Raw genomic sequence first — 17,989 nt, 5'->3', positions numbered from 1 at the left:
TAGCATTCATTTGTTGGGTCCCGGGGGGAAGAAATTCAAACCAAAGTTGCTTCACACTCAGGCCAGAGAGAATCACAGAACCGTGGAATGACGAAGCTGGTAGAACTAGCTCAGTTCCAGAGGAAGTGACCCAGAAAGGCTATCCGACATGTGACAGGGCCACAGAGCTGACCCTTTCATTCAGTATTGTCAGAATTTCTCAAATACTGTACTCAATCATCTGCATCTTGCATGCTTGAAACTATTTTGAGAGAGGCTGTATTTGTACCTGACACTCTGGACTTGGCAATACTTTCCTGTATCAGATACAGAGACAGAATTTGGAGACGGTCACTAAAATGGAGTATCATAGACCCCCACCCTCCTATCGAATGAGGAAGAATGTCTCCGGAGAGGTTTTTAGTTGTCTCCTGTTTTTGTCTACATGTGTGAGTTCACATGCTGGCAACGCTTATGATTCACTCAACTGAAGAAATAGGATTATTTACTCTTTACCCCTCCCCCCTCCAAAAAAAAATGAACAATCACTGTATTTCATGACTTTAGACACCACTCAAACTGTTTCCCCATCTACCTCCAAGAGTTCTAGGAAAGGAGTCGGGGAAGGCTCCTTCGACCCTAGCCCATGAGGACAGCATGATAACAGACTATGGAAAGCCAGTCTATCTAGCCCAAGTAGGACTGAATGAGGGATGCATTGGAATGTGGAAGGTAGAACACTGTCCAGCCTGAGATTCAAGATCATCTAGACAAAATTCTCATGTTGCTTTCAGCCGGTTAAGAATCACTAGCATCTCTTCTGCTTTTTGCACACCACCACAGGGGGAAAAAACACTGTTGGGGGGTCAACCTCTTTGTCTCCTTTCCTTAACTGTCCCCTTTGTGGCCCCCCTCCCCATTTACCTGAGAACACAGAAGACATAAAGAAACAGGTATGGGCCATGCCTCTGGCACTGGACTCATTCAGCATTGACTGCTCTCAGAATAGTTCTGGAGTTTAAGCTTAATCATTAGCAGCGGACTGGAAAGGAGAAAGGTGCATGAAACTCTATCAGGTACAGTGTTTTGAAGTTGAATGCGACTTTGAGCACAGCCAAATTAGTATACTTGATTTGTTTCCTGTACTTCTGTGACTCAAGTTACAGGCTTTTCTTTCTTTCTTTTCTTACTTACACCTTTGTTTTGTTTTTCTGGTTCTAGAAACACTGACAATAAAAAGATGAGAAGGGTGATTTTAATGTTACCTTGCCAGTACACTATTGTGGGGCTTCTCTAGGGTGAAAGAAGGTATAGTATAATCTCCTTCTTAACATCTAAAATCAGCAAGGTTTGACCTTGTCTTTGCTTTGAAAGCCACGTACTCAGTCTCTAACCAGCTTCTTTTGCTGAGGAAAACTCCCTCAATTTCAGGAGCATTTCCATGAGTTGCACATAGTAAATGTTTTTTTTTTTTTTTTTAAATGTGTTGTGCTCAAATGAATTAAATTTTATATGAAGAATAGCAGCTCTGATGTTAATGATAGTCCCCAAGTGTGATAAGAAAGTTGTAGTTTGCAAAGAAAAGATAAGACAGGCAAAGTATCGACCTCTAAAATCTCCAGTCTGGCTCAGCATCTCACCTTTACCCAATGAACTAATTTATTTTTCTTGTGCAAAACCCACTCAACAATCTAAGGGAGGAAGTTTTCCCTAAACAAATGATAAATGGGGATGAAATATAGGATAAACCTTTAGCTTTAAAAAAAAATCAATAGTCCTGTGAGGACTTGCATTTTTATAAGATGTTTTAGTCTTTGGAACTCCATGAGAGCAAGAACTGTAAGCTCAATAAATGGCTGTTATTAGACAGATGGGAACAACAGCCAATATCAATAATGGTCTTCAATGAACTGAGAAATATCCACATAGCTATTTTCATGGATTGATCAATATTTTAAATGTTATTGTTGGTGGCCATAAGGATGGAATCTTATAGGTCTTATATAACTATCAAAAATGGTTTATTGACTACTAATCAGTAAGAGTCAGCCAGAGAGGTGTATTAAGAGTGAGAATGAGAGAATCAAGAGGTCAAAGAGAAAGGCATGGCCCTTCACCAGTCAGAGAACACATTCCCAGACAAGGTGCTTTGGTTAAAACTTTGAGAGGTGAAGTCTTCATGCAAATACTATGGAGATATGAAGGAATCTTTGTCCTTACAGACTTCTGGAAATGAGAGAACATCTTTTCATAGTATAATAAAAATATGAGTATTACAATGGCATGTTTATTGAGTCCTTGCTAAGTGCCAGGCATAGAGCTCAGCACTTTCCTGATACTGTCTCATTTAATTTTCAATGCAACTCTATGGCATGCATACTGTTTGTCCCCATATTAAAAATGGGGAAGTTGAGGCTTAGTGAGCTTAATATATGGCCCAAAGTCAAAGAGCTAGTAAAAAAAAAAAACAGATCATGCACTCAAACCCAGGTCTGTTGGACTGCAGTGTCCATGTTCTTAAATCCTATGGGTATCAAGACTCACCCTGATGAGACTGGTCTCTGGTGGACACATCAGGAATGGACCTATCACAACAGGGCAATAATAAACGTACGGTCAGTAAAATGGCTTGATGCTACATCTCCTATCTTTGAACCATGTCTTTCCTTCCTTTTTCTCCCTTAGTCAGGTGAAATCTGTAGGAATGGAGCCTAAAAAGCCCCATTAGATAGGTCAGATTTGGGGGGAAAATCAATTAATTAAAACACTAGTTGAGAGTGGAGGAATGGATGAAATAGGGGAAGGGGATTAAACTTCTGTTTATAAAATAAATAAGACATGGGGATGAAAAGTACGGCATCGGGAATATAGTCAACAATACTGTAATAACCTTGTATGGTGACAGATGGTGACTGTGCTTACTGTGGTGAGCACGGCGGAATGTATAGAGTTGTGGAATCATTATGTTGTACACCTGAACCTAATATAACCTTTGTGTGTCGACTACACTTCAATAAATAAACTTTAAAGAAGCATTTGTTAAGCCCCTCCTATGTCCTAGGCATCCTCTTTTCTCAAGAAGTTCACATCTGGGGTGCCTGGGTGGCTCAGTCGTTAAGCATCTGCCTTCGGCTCAGGTCATGATCCCAGGGTCCTGGGATCAAGCCCCACATCGGGCTCCGTGCTCTGCAGGAAGCCTGCTTCTCCCTCTCTCACTCCCACTGCTTGTGTTCCCTCTCTCACTGTGTCTCTCTCTGTCAAATAAATAAAATAAAATCTTTAAAAAAAAAAAAAAGAAGTTCACATCTGATAAGAGAATACAAAAACTTAAACCCCAATTAGAATTCTGAGAGATGGATATTGTGTCAGTGCTCAGTAGAGTAAATTTGGGCGCAAACAGAATGGACACAGGATTTTAGTGTTTTTGTGCTTAGAAAAGATCTCAAATTCTTCTCATCCATTTTAGTTTCACTTATGTTTCAGGGTTACAACTTATTCAAACTAATAGAGAAATGTGGGGAAAGGGGAGTTTTATGCAATCTTAATTTTTAGAATGTTAAATACCAGCACACATTCTTTTCCAAATACTTTCAAGGGCATTTTCCTCGAATCAGGTAAATGAGAGCAAGCAAGTGACCTACTTACAGCAATAAATGCTCCAGGTTATAAAGCATGGGAAGCCAAGTGCATCCTGGAAACCACAGCATCTGGTCTTGTTTTATGCTTCATCTATCAATCTGCTGTTACAGAAATTGAGAATTAATGTTTCAACTGTTTCTTCCACGTTCGCTGATGAATTCACATCTTTGTCATTCTCACCCGATCCCTCGCATCCCCTCTCCCACTGAAGAAAAGGATATGGAAGGGTATTTATGAAGGTCCTAAATGAATCCTAGGGAGATTGCTCTTTCATCTATGCTTTAAAACTTTTGCTAATGAGTCTATAGTGGGCTTAGCCTTCTTCCCAAGCAATGCCGTTTTGATCCATCCTGACTTTCCACAGACAGTATCATTTGAGCAGTACATTTTCAGTACCGTATAAAAGCGAAACAATAAAACACGGCGGGTTTAAAATAAATATCCAAGTTCTAGATGATGTTTATTGCTAGCATAAACTGTAAAAAAGTTCAACTGGCAGTAGTGCTTAAGAAAAAGGATTATGTAGCGATGGAAGATTGTGGTTTAGTGCAACCCTGATAACATTAGAGAAGTACATATACACACGTTTTAAATTATGTGTAAAATTTTAAAATGTAAAAAGCATGAAAAGTAAATTTACAACATATTCTTTCAACTTTGAAAGAGCTGAACAACTTTGCTATTGTATCTGTTAGCTCTCTGTGCTTTTTATAGAATGGAGCTATCAATTCATCTTTCCACTCCTTCGATTCTGTTGAAATTCTAATTTTCCATTACTTTTGCCTTGTTGCCATCTTATTCTTTCTATTGGAGCTTCAAGCAATTTAATCTCGGTCTTTCTCGGTGCTTTTCTGGTTTCAGGTACAGCTTCATATTCTTGCTTTACTGTTCTTTCTCCAACCATCCTATTTAACTTGTCAAAAGAAACTTTTAAAAGAACCAAGGCTACCAAGTGACTATTATACTGGCATAATTACCGCTATGTAATTCTATATATTTGTTGAAGTTCTGCTCTTTCTAAATCACTGTCAAGAGAATCATTTCTAATGAGCAACAAATAGGGTCAGGTGTAGTGTGTCTGCTTATCCAAAAATTTCAGGTCTGTTTTTCCTTTCAAAGAGATTTTATTCTGAATCTCAACGTGAGACCTCCTTGCCTTGATTTTTTGCTATACACCATCTGACTTAATGGTTCAGCTGACCAGACAGGCTTTTGGAGCTGGAACATAGAGGTTTTTGTAAAAATACATCTAAAATCATCACTGACTAGAGCAGTTTTTTCAAGTATCCAAAACTATCTCAGATGCTTATTCAAAATTCAAATCCCCAAAACCTAGAGCAGTTAAGTGGGAGCTTCTAAGTCTATAACGCAGGAATCTGCATTTTGCCAAGTTGTCCAAGTGAACAGACCCACAATGAAATCTGAGAACCCCTAATCTAAGGAATCCCTTCCCCTTCAGGGTCTAGTGCAAAGATTCACCTTGGCTGTGGAGCAAATTAATCACACTCCCATCCAACTAACAAACGTAAAGGATAATTCAGTTCCAAGTGGGAAGAACTGCCATAAACTGTTCTGGGAGGCATTGGTAAAAAACAAAACAAAACAAAACAAAAACAAAAACAAAAAACCCAAAACCCAACTTTCTATAATAAACGTCATAATTATTTTTAATATCTTGATTCTAACAATCACAAGGGGAAGGCCCAGAAAGTCTACAAAAAAATCTGTTGTCATAATTTCCTGATTAATGTTATACATAATGAATTATTTATTGAGCCCCTACTGTGGGCCAAATATGGTGTTTTGTGCTGCCAGGAATTATATAAAGCTATCCTAGGATGAAAAGCATATGTTCACTCAGCTCTATTCTGGAAGAACTTAGCTAATTTAGTGATAGCTGGAAATGAACATGCATGATATGTGAGAAGACAGTAATTTGATGTCTTAGGACCCAGACATAAGAAGCTTCTTGAAAATTTGCTAAATGAAAATTAGGTCCAAAAGGTATAGGTGCAGATAGCAGGTACTTGGTTTATAGCCAAACCACTGAAAAAGAAATGAGTAGAGAATTTATTTGGGGGCACACAGACTCTTTATGGCCAGTCTTGACTACTTTACCAACAACTTCCTGTACGATCATAGTCCAGGTGAATTGAGACTAGATGCAATCATATCAGGAGTTCCGATATCTTATATGGATAAGATGTCCCGAATAGAGGATCAACTCCTCATGGTTTGCCTAAGACTTTCCCTGATTTAGCATCCAAAGTCCTATGTTCCAAAACCCACTTAGTGTCAGACAAACTGGGTAGACTGGCCACCCTGGTCCTCAGCATAGCAGCGGAAATGTACCTTTGGTACATTTTCACTCAGTGAATGATGGAAGTCCATTACGATCTTGAATTTCTCAGCTCATTTTCCTTACTGGTGAGCCGATCTTAGTGGGCCACCTTAAGTTCTTTCCTTCAGCAATCTCTATCTTTTAGCTCTGTCAATGTATGCTCCCAGGAGCATCCCAAGCAATGACTCAGACTGAGGATAATCCCAGGGAACCAAAGGAGAGTCTCTTCCAAGACTACTTTTTTGGTTTGCTTTGGTTTGGTAAACACTGTCCTGGTCTTATAATCATCCTGTTCTTCCCAAAGTTCTATATCCTCTCTAAATAACGAGTCTAGTTCTCTTAAACCTAGCTTCATATCATTCAGTATTAAATTCCATTCTGATTCTTGTTAATGAACCCAATCACAGTTTTTAAAATATTACGCATCCCTGCCATCCCATCCTCACCTTTTAAAGACTTACAACTTTGTCATTTCATGGTCTTCTTTCAACTAGACTTAAATAGAACTGGTATTAAATTACTATCTCAAAAAGAAAGTGTAAAGGGTAGGGTCTGAATTAAATTTGGTTCCAGTGAAATTTGCCTATTAGGTACATGAACTTAGGAAAGTTTTTCTCCCTAGGCCTCACAATTTGCTCGTCAATAAAAACAGAAAATTAAGAGGATGGGTTTTTTGGAGGAATTTGGATTATGGATGTGAAGCACATAGTAGCAGATCACGGGACACCGAGTAGGCATTCATAGCATACACTAACTCCTACAATCAGGCTGCAGGATTTTAGACATCAAAGATGATGTCTAAAGCAGAAAGGCACAAACTGCCCTCCGGAGGAGGGTAGTCTTGCTGCCTCTACCTGAAGAAAGCGATGCTTCTTCTATCTGGAAACAGTGGCGAATATCATCTCGCCCCCTGGCAGTCTGTGTGTTCAGGTGGCGCTGGCTTTCAGGTTTGCTCCCTTGGGACCTCTTGTGTCACGTCTCTCGTTCTGGAAAGGGGAAGGTGGAGAAGAAAAAGGGAAGTACCTGAAATGCAAATCCTGCAACCAGATAACCTATTCTGTCCCGACTGCCGGTCCTGCTTGGGTGGGCTGCAAAGTCGTTTCACATGGCTTTCAGGCGCCACCCCCAGGTGTTTGTTAGCGCAGAGACGCGGGAGGAGGGTGAGCTCACCGTGGAAACTGAAAGGCAGATGGTGAGGGGTGGGGGTGGCCATGCGCGTCAGCGCTTTGGCTAAAGAACAGACAGAACAGGAGCCTGCGGGTGTGCACGCGGGGTGAGGGGCGAGCGGCGGGCGGAAGGCTGAAGGAGAAGTCGGGGAGAACTCTGCGGGGATGCACAGCATTTCTTCGCACTCTGGAAAAGGCTCCCCGACTTGTCAGGGTCGCGCCCGGAGCCCGCGAGCTCGGCAGGGACCTGCTGTGATTAGCGCCTTCCCCTATCCCATCTCAGTAGCTGAACTCCGAACCTCGGTGAGTGCTCCAAGCGGCCGCACCTGCTGCACGGAAAACGTCAGCCCCTCCCGCCGCGCCACCCGCCCCCCCGCCTTGTCTGAAACCCGGAAGCGCGCCCTCTCCTCGCCGACGCCGTGGGCGGCGCATGCTCCGTGCGAGGGGGCGGGGTGCCGTCCCCGCCGGAAGCATTCTCTCCCAGGCGGCGTTTCCTTCCCGTGTGAGGCTGGCTGAGGGCTCCTGCTGCCTCAGTGTCCACCCCGGGGTGAGTAGCGGGGTCTTCCGGGGCCTCGAGGGACGAGCGCGGGATCCCGCTGAGCTCCCTTGGGGACCGGCTGGGATCTGGGAGGCCGCGCGAGGAAGATCACCGCGCCTTCCTCCCACGCCCCTCCTCCGTGCCGCCCCCCGGCTTTCCGCAGCCCTTGGTATCCTGCGGATTAACCTCCAAGGGCGTCCCGGGCCTCGCCTTGGCTTCCGGCCCGGCCTAGGCCCTTGGGTCTCCGTTAGCGCTGCCCCCCCCCCCCCCATGTATGCCACTTGCGAGGGACTCTCGGTAGACAGCCGGGTCGCCGCGGGGCCTGGGGGCGTCCCGGGCGACCTCGGCACCGGCGGTCCTAGGCGGAGGCGGCCGGATGGAGCCGGGTGTGACTGTCGCACGGGCACTGCCACTACCGAGTGCAAAGGCGGGGGCGGGGGTCTTCAGGCCCGGGCACGCTCTCGCAGAGGATGGTGCTGTTAATAATAACCTGTCCTTTATGGGAGGGTTGGCAGTCATTGTCACAGGCTGTGTTCCTAGGGCCTTGTTGCCCTCCAGACTGGGACTTCGGGGTTGAGAAAAACTTTTCTACAACCCTGCAGTGAATTAGGACAGAAACACCATACTCTCGGTCCCTAACCTGTCAGTAGATTGCTCACTGTCGAGGTGGTACGATTTCTAAAGTTTTCTATCCTGAAACCGAGAACTCTTTAAATGAAACTGGTGTCGTGTTTGCCTAACAGATAACTGTGCATTGCAGGGTTTTGCCATATTTCTTAGTTGTACATAATAGCGTCTGTATACTTGCGTATTTTGTTGATTTTTAATATTTATTTATACAAGATTGAAAAACATTCCGTACTGTTGTGTGCACACGCAGCTTTTGTTGTGTATTCTGCTGCAGTGCTACTGTAACGGCCTTACATTGCAGGTGGATCCGTGTCGTATGAACGATAGATGAGTGGACAATAAGGTATATACGGTTACAAACTACAAGTAGGAGTTTCGGTTTCATTTCAGGATTTTAAAGTCATTGTGGAAGATGCACTACTGGTTTAAACATGGCCGTAGGTCTAGAGTACTCTACTGCAGGTACTAATTTAAATATAGGAAAACGTATAGTTAACAGGTTTTATGTCTTGAAATTTTTTATAGGATTAAAAATTGTCATTGTCTCGGCGACTGGGATGTACTGAAACTTGCCCTAGTTGTTCATGTAGTTCCGGGAACATCCAGTAGGTGGCGGTTCTCTCGCTACTAACTCAAACTTTGAAAATAAAATGTTTTATTTGAATATCACTAGTTCTCACAGATTAAGTTAATAAAACCTTGATTTTTGCCTGTTGGTTTATTTACATCAATGAATAATATCCCTGCGTCATAATATCACATCTTCCAGCTGAATTTTCAAATTTACTCTGTTAAAATGAAGGCTAGGAAAGTCAATTTTTTAGTGGAGTATTGTTAACTCATCTTTAGGAATCCATGCGGATGGATAAAAGCACACTTGAATTTGTTGCATGAGGAGAGATTTCAATTAGGTGGCTTTTCCTCCTTAGCTCCATTTATAGAGATATAATTAATAACTGAACTCTATTCCTTGAGGACAATAATTGTATCTTGGCCGTTATTGTATGCCCAGTATATAGTAGGCATTATATATACATGTTCAATAGGTGCTTTATGGTGTGAATTAAATCACTTAATGTCCCTAGGTCAAAGGTTCTTCATCTGAAATGAAGGCTTTCAATTATTTTGTTGTTAAGTTAAATAACGTACTATTGTGAAGTAAATGGCTCCTCATAATAGAGAAACGTGGAACCCTTGACTTTTTTTGGGAAATCGTTCAAAATCTGGCAGCAGTTTTGTTGGAATGATTGAGTGGGAAGTGTTTCTGCAGTTGCAGTTTATCTGTTGAACAGATAATTACTGAATAGTGTCTCTTGTATGTGACAGAAAGATGAAGAAGGTAAAGTTGGTTTTTGAAATTTGGAAAGAAATTGACTAATCTTAGATGAAGGGAGAGAAATGACCTGTCCCAGGGTACCAGACAAGTATGGTGGAGGGAAAATACACAGGGCATTTTCAGATACCAGTGACTCCAGCTATTGAAAGTTCTTACTGAGAAGTAGTGAGAAAATGCTTAAATGTTACTCTTTAAGGCTAGGTTAAGATGGTCTTGAACACTTGGAAATTCTGTAAGTAAAAGGAAAGCTTTGAAGTCTTTTTATCAGGGAGAAGTATATACTCTTGAATGGAAGGGGGGAGGTATCTAAGAAGAATTTAAAAATCGTTGGAGCTATTCCAGAGGGAGGGAAGTGAAGAAGATCTTTAATTGAGTAGTAGTAGTGACAAGGGAAACTAATTTTAGTGGAGGACCATAGATACGAATCTATGCAGTTCCTAATTTTTACCGGTTGCTGAGCCATCTGTGCAAATTCTGATTTATTCCTGTTCACATGAGTGCAGAATATAATCTCTCTCTTTTTCACATAGCATAGCATTCAGCATAGTCCTATGCCATGAGAGGAAAATGGCATTATTAGAATCTGAGATCCTGTCTTCCAAAATGTGACAGTCCCATCGTCCCTAACAACCTTATTTTTCTGGGTAGTTATTGCCTTATTGACAGGGCTGTGCATGCCTTCTGCAAGCCTGTATGTGATTGAGGTAGCTGTTCAGAGATGTAGGTAAAAGTAGGCACGCTGTCTCCTTATTTCCTCTCCGTCTCAGGTGACTACTATACTGTGGTTCAAAAATGTGTGAAGATTCTAGTACTTCATATTTAGCTGGGTGGTTGGAAACAGTAGGATGGCTCAAAACATTTAATGTCACTTATTAATAGAGAAAATGGCATGTTTAAATTTAAGCAGGCCTTGAAAACCTGAAAAGTAAGCCTAGGAAAAAGCGAGTCTGTTCAGTTTCAGTTTCACTCAAAAATTGCCTGTTGTACTGAGAAGAAATTCTTACCGTCACATTAGTAAAGTATTTCATTGTATCTCTAGATTTTCTGAAATAGTTATTTAAAAGCTGTTTAAAAGAGTAAATACTGTAAGATGTTGACCGTATTATTGCAGAATTATCGTCTGCTTAAATTATATGAGCTTTAAGGAAAATTCATTTAAAAAGTCTAATAAACCTCAGTTTTTAGTATGTTCATTTTTCCTTAAAATAAAACACTTTAAGGCAGGTAATGTTGAATTTGACTAGAAGTTAGTTTTTCTTGCTAAGTTTAAGCTACTTATCAGTCTCCCAATTGTAATGAATCTAGTTATTACTTAGTGACATTTCTGTTTGTCTTTTAAGGTTAATCAAGATGGTACATGCTGAAGCTTTTTCTCGTCCCTTGAGTCGGAATGAAGTTGTTGGTTTAATTTTCCGTTTGACGATATTTGGTGCAGTAACATACTTTACAATCAAATGGATGGTAGATGCAATTGATCCAACCAGAAAGCAAAAAGTAGAAGCTCAGAAACAGGTATGACTGAAATGTTTGAGAATCATTTTTTCTTGTAGCTAGCTAGTATTTTTCCATTAAACTAAGGATATAGAATTATAAATTAATTAGAAGTTCTCTAAGACCCCTGTGAAAATGTGTTTGAATGTCCTATTTAATTTCATTATTCCTAAAAAAGTATTCGTTTTTCAAATCCTTTCTAACTGTATAACTTCTCAGGATAAAAGGGGTGAAAAATAAAGATATTCCAGTATTTTGTTGTGAACATCTTCATTAGAATATTTTTGTCAGCTAATGAATGAAGGAATCTAGGTAAAAGATTTCAACAGACAACAAAAACAACTTATCTTGAGTAATGGTATGCATTTTGCTTTGTAGACATTTGAAATGTGGATAATACTGATCAGCTGTCAGTCTTACACTTGCAAACTCACTAATTTCTAATTAAGAAATTGCTAAATATTACTATTTTTTAATATAAGTAGTAGGTTTGTTTGTTTATTTTCAGTAACTTTCTCTTGTGGTCATTTTCTTATGAGGATGACATATCTGTTTTAGTTTCTATTCTTGCTCAAAAAAGTAAAAGCCTTACAGGAGCCTTTCAAGTTTTTCTTGCTGTTTGAGGGCAAGATGTTTATATTCATTGATTTTTAGATTCCTTCTGAGTGTTGTGACTGTGATGCATTCAGTAAACATTTACTGAGCTCCTAGCAAATTCTTGGTGGCAAGGATAAAAGATAAATAAATCTTGTTCTTTCAAAATGCTATAGGCTAGTGTGGCAGACCAGGGTGTACATAAGTGAGTGCTTTACAGTACTATGCATAGCTCTTAAATCAGTGAAAATCACCGTTTTGTGACTACTGCTTACTATTTGTATCTGAAAAGCAATTTGAACAGTTGTGAGTTTGTTCCCTGAACTTGATTATACAATAGTTGATTCAGGGTCTAGATTATATCATAATATCACTCAATTTATAACTCTCTAAGAAGTCTGACCAGTGCTGTGTGTGTGTGTGTGTGTGTGTGTGTTAATTAAGTATATCCATGTGTCAGCTGAAGTGCAGCTTTTCCTGCCACCTACACGATGCAAGTCAGTTTGAGTCTGAGGCCAAAGTATTGGTAAGTCATACCATTTTCAAAAGTTTTAAGGGGCACCTGGGTGGCTCAGTCGTTAAGCGTCTGCCTTCGGCTCAGGTCATGATCCCAGGGTCCTGGGATCAGCCCCGTATGGGGCTCCCTGCTTGGCGGGAAGCCTGCTTCTCCCTCTCCCACTCCCCCTGCTTATGTTCCTTCTCTCACTGTGAATCTCTCTGTCAAATAAATAAATAAAATCTTAAAAAAAAAAGTCTTAAAAGCAGAGATGTGGCTATTAAAACAGAGAATTTTGTTGTTTATTTCCGTGGCTTCTAAGAGCTCCTGGAACACCCATATGGAAGACATAGAAAGCCAAACACAGGTATTAAATAACACATGAATGGATTGTTACCTTTAAGCCTTTATTGAGAATGTATGCATAGTATTGTAAATATCATTTACATGATGTATTAGATTCTGCATCTGTCCTCATAGTGCCCGTGGTAGGGTAAAAAGACTTGTCCATGATAATATAAATTATAATAGTAGCATATTCTAATTGCCTAATGAGTAGACAAAAACTATGGCATTTAGAGAAAGGAGCAGTCACTAATGATTGAGGTAGTTGAGGATGGCTTCATGAAAGAGTTTGGCCACTAGAATAGGCAAGGACAATTTGAAGTAGATCATGAACAGAATCTTGACGATTGTAGGAATAGCAAGACCTGTTGCAGGAATAGTAAAAAGACTAGTCAGATTGGAATAGAGGGTTTATGCAACTAACTAGTAGAACTTGGAGGGAGAGGTAAGGGATTAAAGTGTAAAGTCGGGGAAAAGACTTCTACTTTTCCTTACTCTGTTCTTTTTGAACAGAGGCTGATTAAAAAAAAAAAAAAAAAGCCACAGCATTTTAAGTCATCATCAACCAAGAAGGAGGCATGCTGTTTGCTTGGTCAGCGGCTGTAGCTTCTCCGATAGCCTTCCTCTCTTCCTTCCTTACCTCCCTGGCCAGCTACTGAAATACCCTATTGACCAGTTGAAGTCTTCTGTATAGGCAGTGATAAACTACTAAACTATCAAACTGCCTATTAAAGATTTTTGAGTATGTGGGTGATATGCAAAGGAATGTTTTAAGGATAATTAACTTCACAGTAGTATATAGCAGGAACTGGGGTTAGGGAGACTAGAAGCAAGATCTGTTGCATAGACTTAACCAGATTGCAGTAGGCCTGGCAAAGATTTAGAATAAGGGGGTGACAAAAGGAATGGAATGGGTGAAATAGACTAATAAGAATGAATGCTGGAAGGACTTTGTGATGATACGGGAAAAGAAAAAGGACATCTTACAAATGAATCCAAGATTTGTTTGGAGTCCTCGAAGACTCATAGTATCTTTCAGTGAGGTTTAGAAACTGATAGATGGGCAAGTTTATGGGAAGATGATATTTGATTTGGGCATATTGAGTTTGTGTTGGTAGTAGGCATCCAGAGGAATATGTTCATCCAGCAGTTAATGGTAGGTCTCAGTCTCAGAGAAAAGGTCAGTCCTTAGAGGTTCCTCATCAGATGCTCAGAAGTAGTTGGGCTTATTAGAGAAGTGAGTCTCAACTGGGATGCCATAGGCCCCAGGGTTATTCTTGTGTAGGTATGTATCATTTGTGGGGTTTTCCCCACCTTCCTCCTACCACCATCGGGATTTATACATTCAAATATTTGTTGAGAGCTTTTCTTGTAATTGTGAATATAATAAATGCTGATGACTGTATTGGGAGTGATGAGGTCTCTAAAGGAGGTGCTATCAAACACCATAAATAGTTAGTTGGCTGAAGGATAAGCCTTCATTTAGGGAATGGGAAGAGGAAGTGAAGCCAGTGGAGAATGAACAGGTTGGTTAGGGTAACTAGATATCTGGACTGACCTTCCTGCCAAAAGCAACTAAATGATCTAGATAAAATATTTTTTTTAATCTTCTTAAAGGTATTCATGAGCTAGCAAGAAAGTAAGAAATTCAGGTAAAAAACTGGAGGCAAAGATTGAAAAAGATAACATGAGCTTGATGGCCAGCTTTCACATTGGGGGGAATTTGCTGAAGCTGCTGAATTTGAACTTCTGTTTTTATGGCCCAGAGGAGCTCAGGATACAAAGCACAGGACCATTCCAAGGTAGGATGTCTCATAGACAATACTCCCATAAATCTTTGACTCCAAAAGAGTATATCCTCTTTGGTAATTACCTAAAGATAAAGATATAAGAATGGTTTAAAAAGTGAAATTTAAGCCATACACTAGTTGAAGTGACACATATAAACTGTAGACACAGCAAGGTTGAAAATTAAAAGATGGAAAATGCCTCTACCATACAAAGAGAAAGCTGGTTGAACACAAACTTTAAGGCAAAAATACTATTAGGGAAAATAAGGTTCATTACAGAGTGATTAAAGATTCTATTCACCAAGAAATATAATATTTATTTGTGTACATCTATTAATATAGCTTCAAAATACATAAAGCAAAAAATGGATAAAACTATAGGGAGAAATAACATATCCGTCATCATGGTGGGAGGTTTTTAACATTGCTTTCAGTTAGTGGTAGATGAAATATTAAAAAAAAACTTTTTTTTATTCCAGTATAGTTAACATACAGTGTTATATTAGCTTCAGGTGTAAAATATAGTGATACAACAATTCTCTACATCACTCAGTGCTCATCATGATAGGTGTACTCTTAATCCCATTCCTGTTTCACCCATTTCACCCCACCTACTCACCTCCACTCTGGTATCCATCTGTTTTTTCTCCATAGTTAAGTGTGTGTTTGGATTAGATTATTTGGGGGGGGGGGGAGTTAGTGTTTTTTGTATAAATTCTTTATATAATTTGGATACTGATCTTTTATTGGATATGTCATTTGCAAATATCTTCTCTTATTCAGTAGATTGTCTTTTAGTTTTGTTGATTGCTTCCCTTTTTTGCTGTGCAGAAGCTTATTATTTTGATGTAGTCAGATGAAACTTTTTTTTTTAATGGGTAAAGATATCGCAGATTTACGAAAGTAACAGCATTATCTAGTGGCCACATATAGTATATTGTGCTTCAGAAAATGCAGGGGTATTTAAAAAGCACCCATGTAAGATTTGTGAAATTTAACCAAATGCTAAGTTGTAAAGCAGATGTCAAGTTTCATAGCACTGGTAGCATGTTTGTTACATTCCCTGGCTCCAGCGCAGAACAGGAAGATTGTTAAATATCCAATAAGTTTGGAAAGTAAGAAACATCTTTAAAGAACTCCTAGGTAAAAGAAAACATAGTAGAAATTAGAAAATATTTATGATGAGGGCGCCTGGGTGGCTCAGTCGGTTAAGCATCTGCCTTCGGCTCAGGTCACAATCTCAGGGTCCTGGGATCGAGTCCCGCGTTGGGCTCCCCGCCCAGCAGGGAGTCTGCTTCTCCCTTTGCCTCTCCCCCCACCTTGTTCTCTCAATCTTGCTCTCATGCTCTCTCAAATAAATAAATAAAATCTTTAAAAATAAAGAGCATGAAAGAAAGGTACAGTATTAACAAGAATATGAATTTGCTGTTCCTCTTGGCTCTGTATTCATCTTCATTTGTCTAGAGCCCACCTCGGGCTCCCTGCTCAACGGGTCTGCTTCTCCCTCTCCTTCTGCCCCTCCCCCTGCTCATGTGCACACACACGCATGCGTTCTCTCTCTCTTTCAAGTGAAAACTTAAAGAAAATAGGATTGAATTAAATTTAATGCATTAATGTTTAGAGAGAAATTTATAGTGTTAAGTGTTTGTTAGAAAAGAAAGTGATTAATAAAGTAAAACTTAAGCTCAAGAAAAGATTTTAACATAAACCCATGGATAATGAAAGAAGGGAAATAATAGGAAGACAAATTAGTAAGAAATAGGATATACAATAGAGTGAATAAAAATACAGAAAATGAAAAGACAGTAAAGAAAATCAGTGAAACCAAGAAGTTGGTTATTTGAATATACAAAAATATTTGACAGTTTTGTAAAACCAAGAAAAAAATGAAGCCACCAGTAAATATTACTGGGAATGATAGAGGAGACGTAATGGCGATGCTGCAGACATTAAAAATAAGGAAAATTAATAACTGCCAATAAATTTAAAAACTTTAGATGATACAGATAGACTCTTAGAAAAATATAAATTGCCATAACTGACTTAAGAATTAGACATGAATAGTTAGTCCCATACCTGTGAAATAAGTTAATATTGGACATATATATTGATAAAGAATAGTCCAGGCCCATAGAATTTTACTGGCAAGTTGTAGCAACATATAAGGAACAAATTAATAGTAACAATTTTATACGAACTCTAGAAGAGGGAACAGTCACCAAACCTTGTTATGAGGGTAGCATAATAATAACCCTAAAACTTGTAATGGGCTATAATTTATCTCAATTAAATGAATAGAAAAATCTTAAAATACTAGCAAGTTGAATTCAGCAGTGTATAAAAAAAGATAACATTATGACCAGTTGGATTTATTCCAGGAGTTTAAGGCTGGCTTCAGTTGAGGAAAAAATATATTTATAATGTTCTGTAATAACAGATTAAAGGATAAAACTATGATTATCTCAATAAATGCAGAAAAAGCCTTTGTTAAAATTAAATATTCATTCTTTTTAGAAAAGCTTAGTGAATTAGGAATAGAAGATAGCGTGATAAAATGAATTTACTGTAGGAAACATACTTCATGGTAAAAAATTGAAAGCATTTCCTTTATGATTAGGAACAAGTCAAGGGAGCCTGTCATCATCACTTCTGTTCAACATTTTACTGTTAATGATGCATAAATCAAGAAAAAAGGTAAGATGTAGAAGGATTTGAAAGAAGAAATTAAACAGTCATTATACATATAATATGGTAATCTACGTAGAAAGCAAACAAAGTCTGTAGCTAATCTCTCGGAGTTAATAAGGGTTTAAGGGCTGCTGGATATAAAGTCAGTGTACAAAAACCAACTATTTCTGTGTACCCATCACACTTTGAAAATGCAACTTTAAAAAGATACTATTTACAGTAGTATCAAAAATATACAGTAACTGACAAACACAAGTTGTACAACACATTTTTAATGAAAATTGTAAAACTACTGAAAACTATGCTTAAATTCCATGCCAATAAAAAATATTGACAGGCTATTTTGTTGTATTTTTTTTCTAAAATTTTTATGGAAGAATAAAAGTTTATATGTAGGCAAGACACTCTTGAAAAACAAAACGTAAAAAAAGAAGAAAAACAAGACATGTATTGGGGGAGGGAGTATTTGCCTTAATTTATATCAAAACTTATAAAGCCATAGTTACTAAAACAGTATGCTATTGGCACAGGGATGGATTAGCAAATTTAGCAGGATAGACTCCAGAAACAGACCTAGGCATACTTTGGAAACTTGATGTATGACAGAATTGGCTCTTCTTTGTAGATTATTGGAGAAAGGATGGACTTTTCAAAACATGATACTTGGACAGTTGGTTCTATAGGAGAGGGAATAAATTTTGTTTTTTGCTTGATACCATTTACAATAATATCTTCTGTGGATTAACAACTTGAATTTATTCATATAACAAATAATTTACTGAGAACGTGTTCTATGGTTCTTTTTACCTCATCTATGTATTTTAAAGATACCTTTTTTTAATCTACCCAATTATTAACAAAAGCACCAAAAAAAAAAAAAAAAAGCCAGAAGAATAGGGAAAAAACCGGGATAATGTAAGGTATTGGTACTAGTCTTTCCCACCTGAACACACCTG

General features: G+C 39.0%; 1 protein-coding gene and 1 long non-coding RNA gene across 16 annotated transcripts in view; one reads left to right on the top strand and one right to left on the bottom strand.

The window, feature by feature from the left end:
* LOC123846368 (uncharacterized) overlaps positions 1-7,539 on the bottom strand; it is a 31,652-nt gene extending 24,113 nt beyond the window's left edge. For 2 of the 12 annotated variants that reach the window (XR_006791263.3, XR_010412406.1), the window contains exons 1-3: positions 6,983-7,507; positions 3,625-3,719; positions 2,524-2,564 (exon numbers count right to left, since the gene is read on the bottom strand). This is a non-coding gene — a long non-coding RNA (uncharacterized LOC123846368). Of the gene's footprint in view, positions 1-903; positions 1,022-2,523; positions 2,565-3,624; positions 3,720-6,813; positions 6,946-6,982 lie in introns of all 12 variants that reach the window. The other 10 variants (XR_010412403.1, XR_010412405.1, XR_006791267.3 and 7 more) reach the window with 10 other exon arrangements.
* An 8-nt stretch (positions 7,540-7,547) lies between these two features.
* ATAD1 (ATPase family AAA domain containing 1) overlaps positions 7,548-17,989 on the top strand; it is a 54,957-nt gene continuing 44,515 nt past the window's right edge. Inside the window, exons 1-2 of one of the 4 annotated variants that reach the window (XM_064594567.1) lie at positions 7,548-7,672; positions 10,970-11,141. In XM_064594567.1, coding sequence (XP_064450637.1) covers positions 10,980-11,141 — 162 coding nt within the window. In that variant the 5' untranslated portion in view covers positions 7,548-7,672; positions 10,970-10,979. Of the gene's footprint in view, positions 7,673-10,969; positions 11,142-12,293; positions 14,358-16,962; positions 17,040-17,989 lie in introns of those variants that run through there. The other 3 variants (XM_045877732.3, XM_064594568.1, XM_045877731.3) reach the window with 3 other exon arrangements.

The sequence above is a fragment of the Mirounga angustirostris genome, unplaced genomic scaffold (assembly GCF_029215605.1).
Source record: "Mirounga angustirostris isolate CCGP_5_RB_7025 unplaced genomic scaffold, mMirAng1.0.hap1 SCAF_6, whole genome shotgun sequence".
Classification (NCBI taxonomy): Eukaryota; Metazoa; Chordata; class Mammalia; order Carnivora; family Phocidae; genus Mirounga; species Mirounga angustirostris.
Note: the sequence above shows the minus strand (reverse complement) of the source record. Positions and strands in the feature narration are given on the sequence as shown.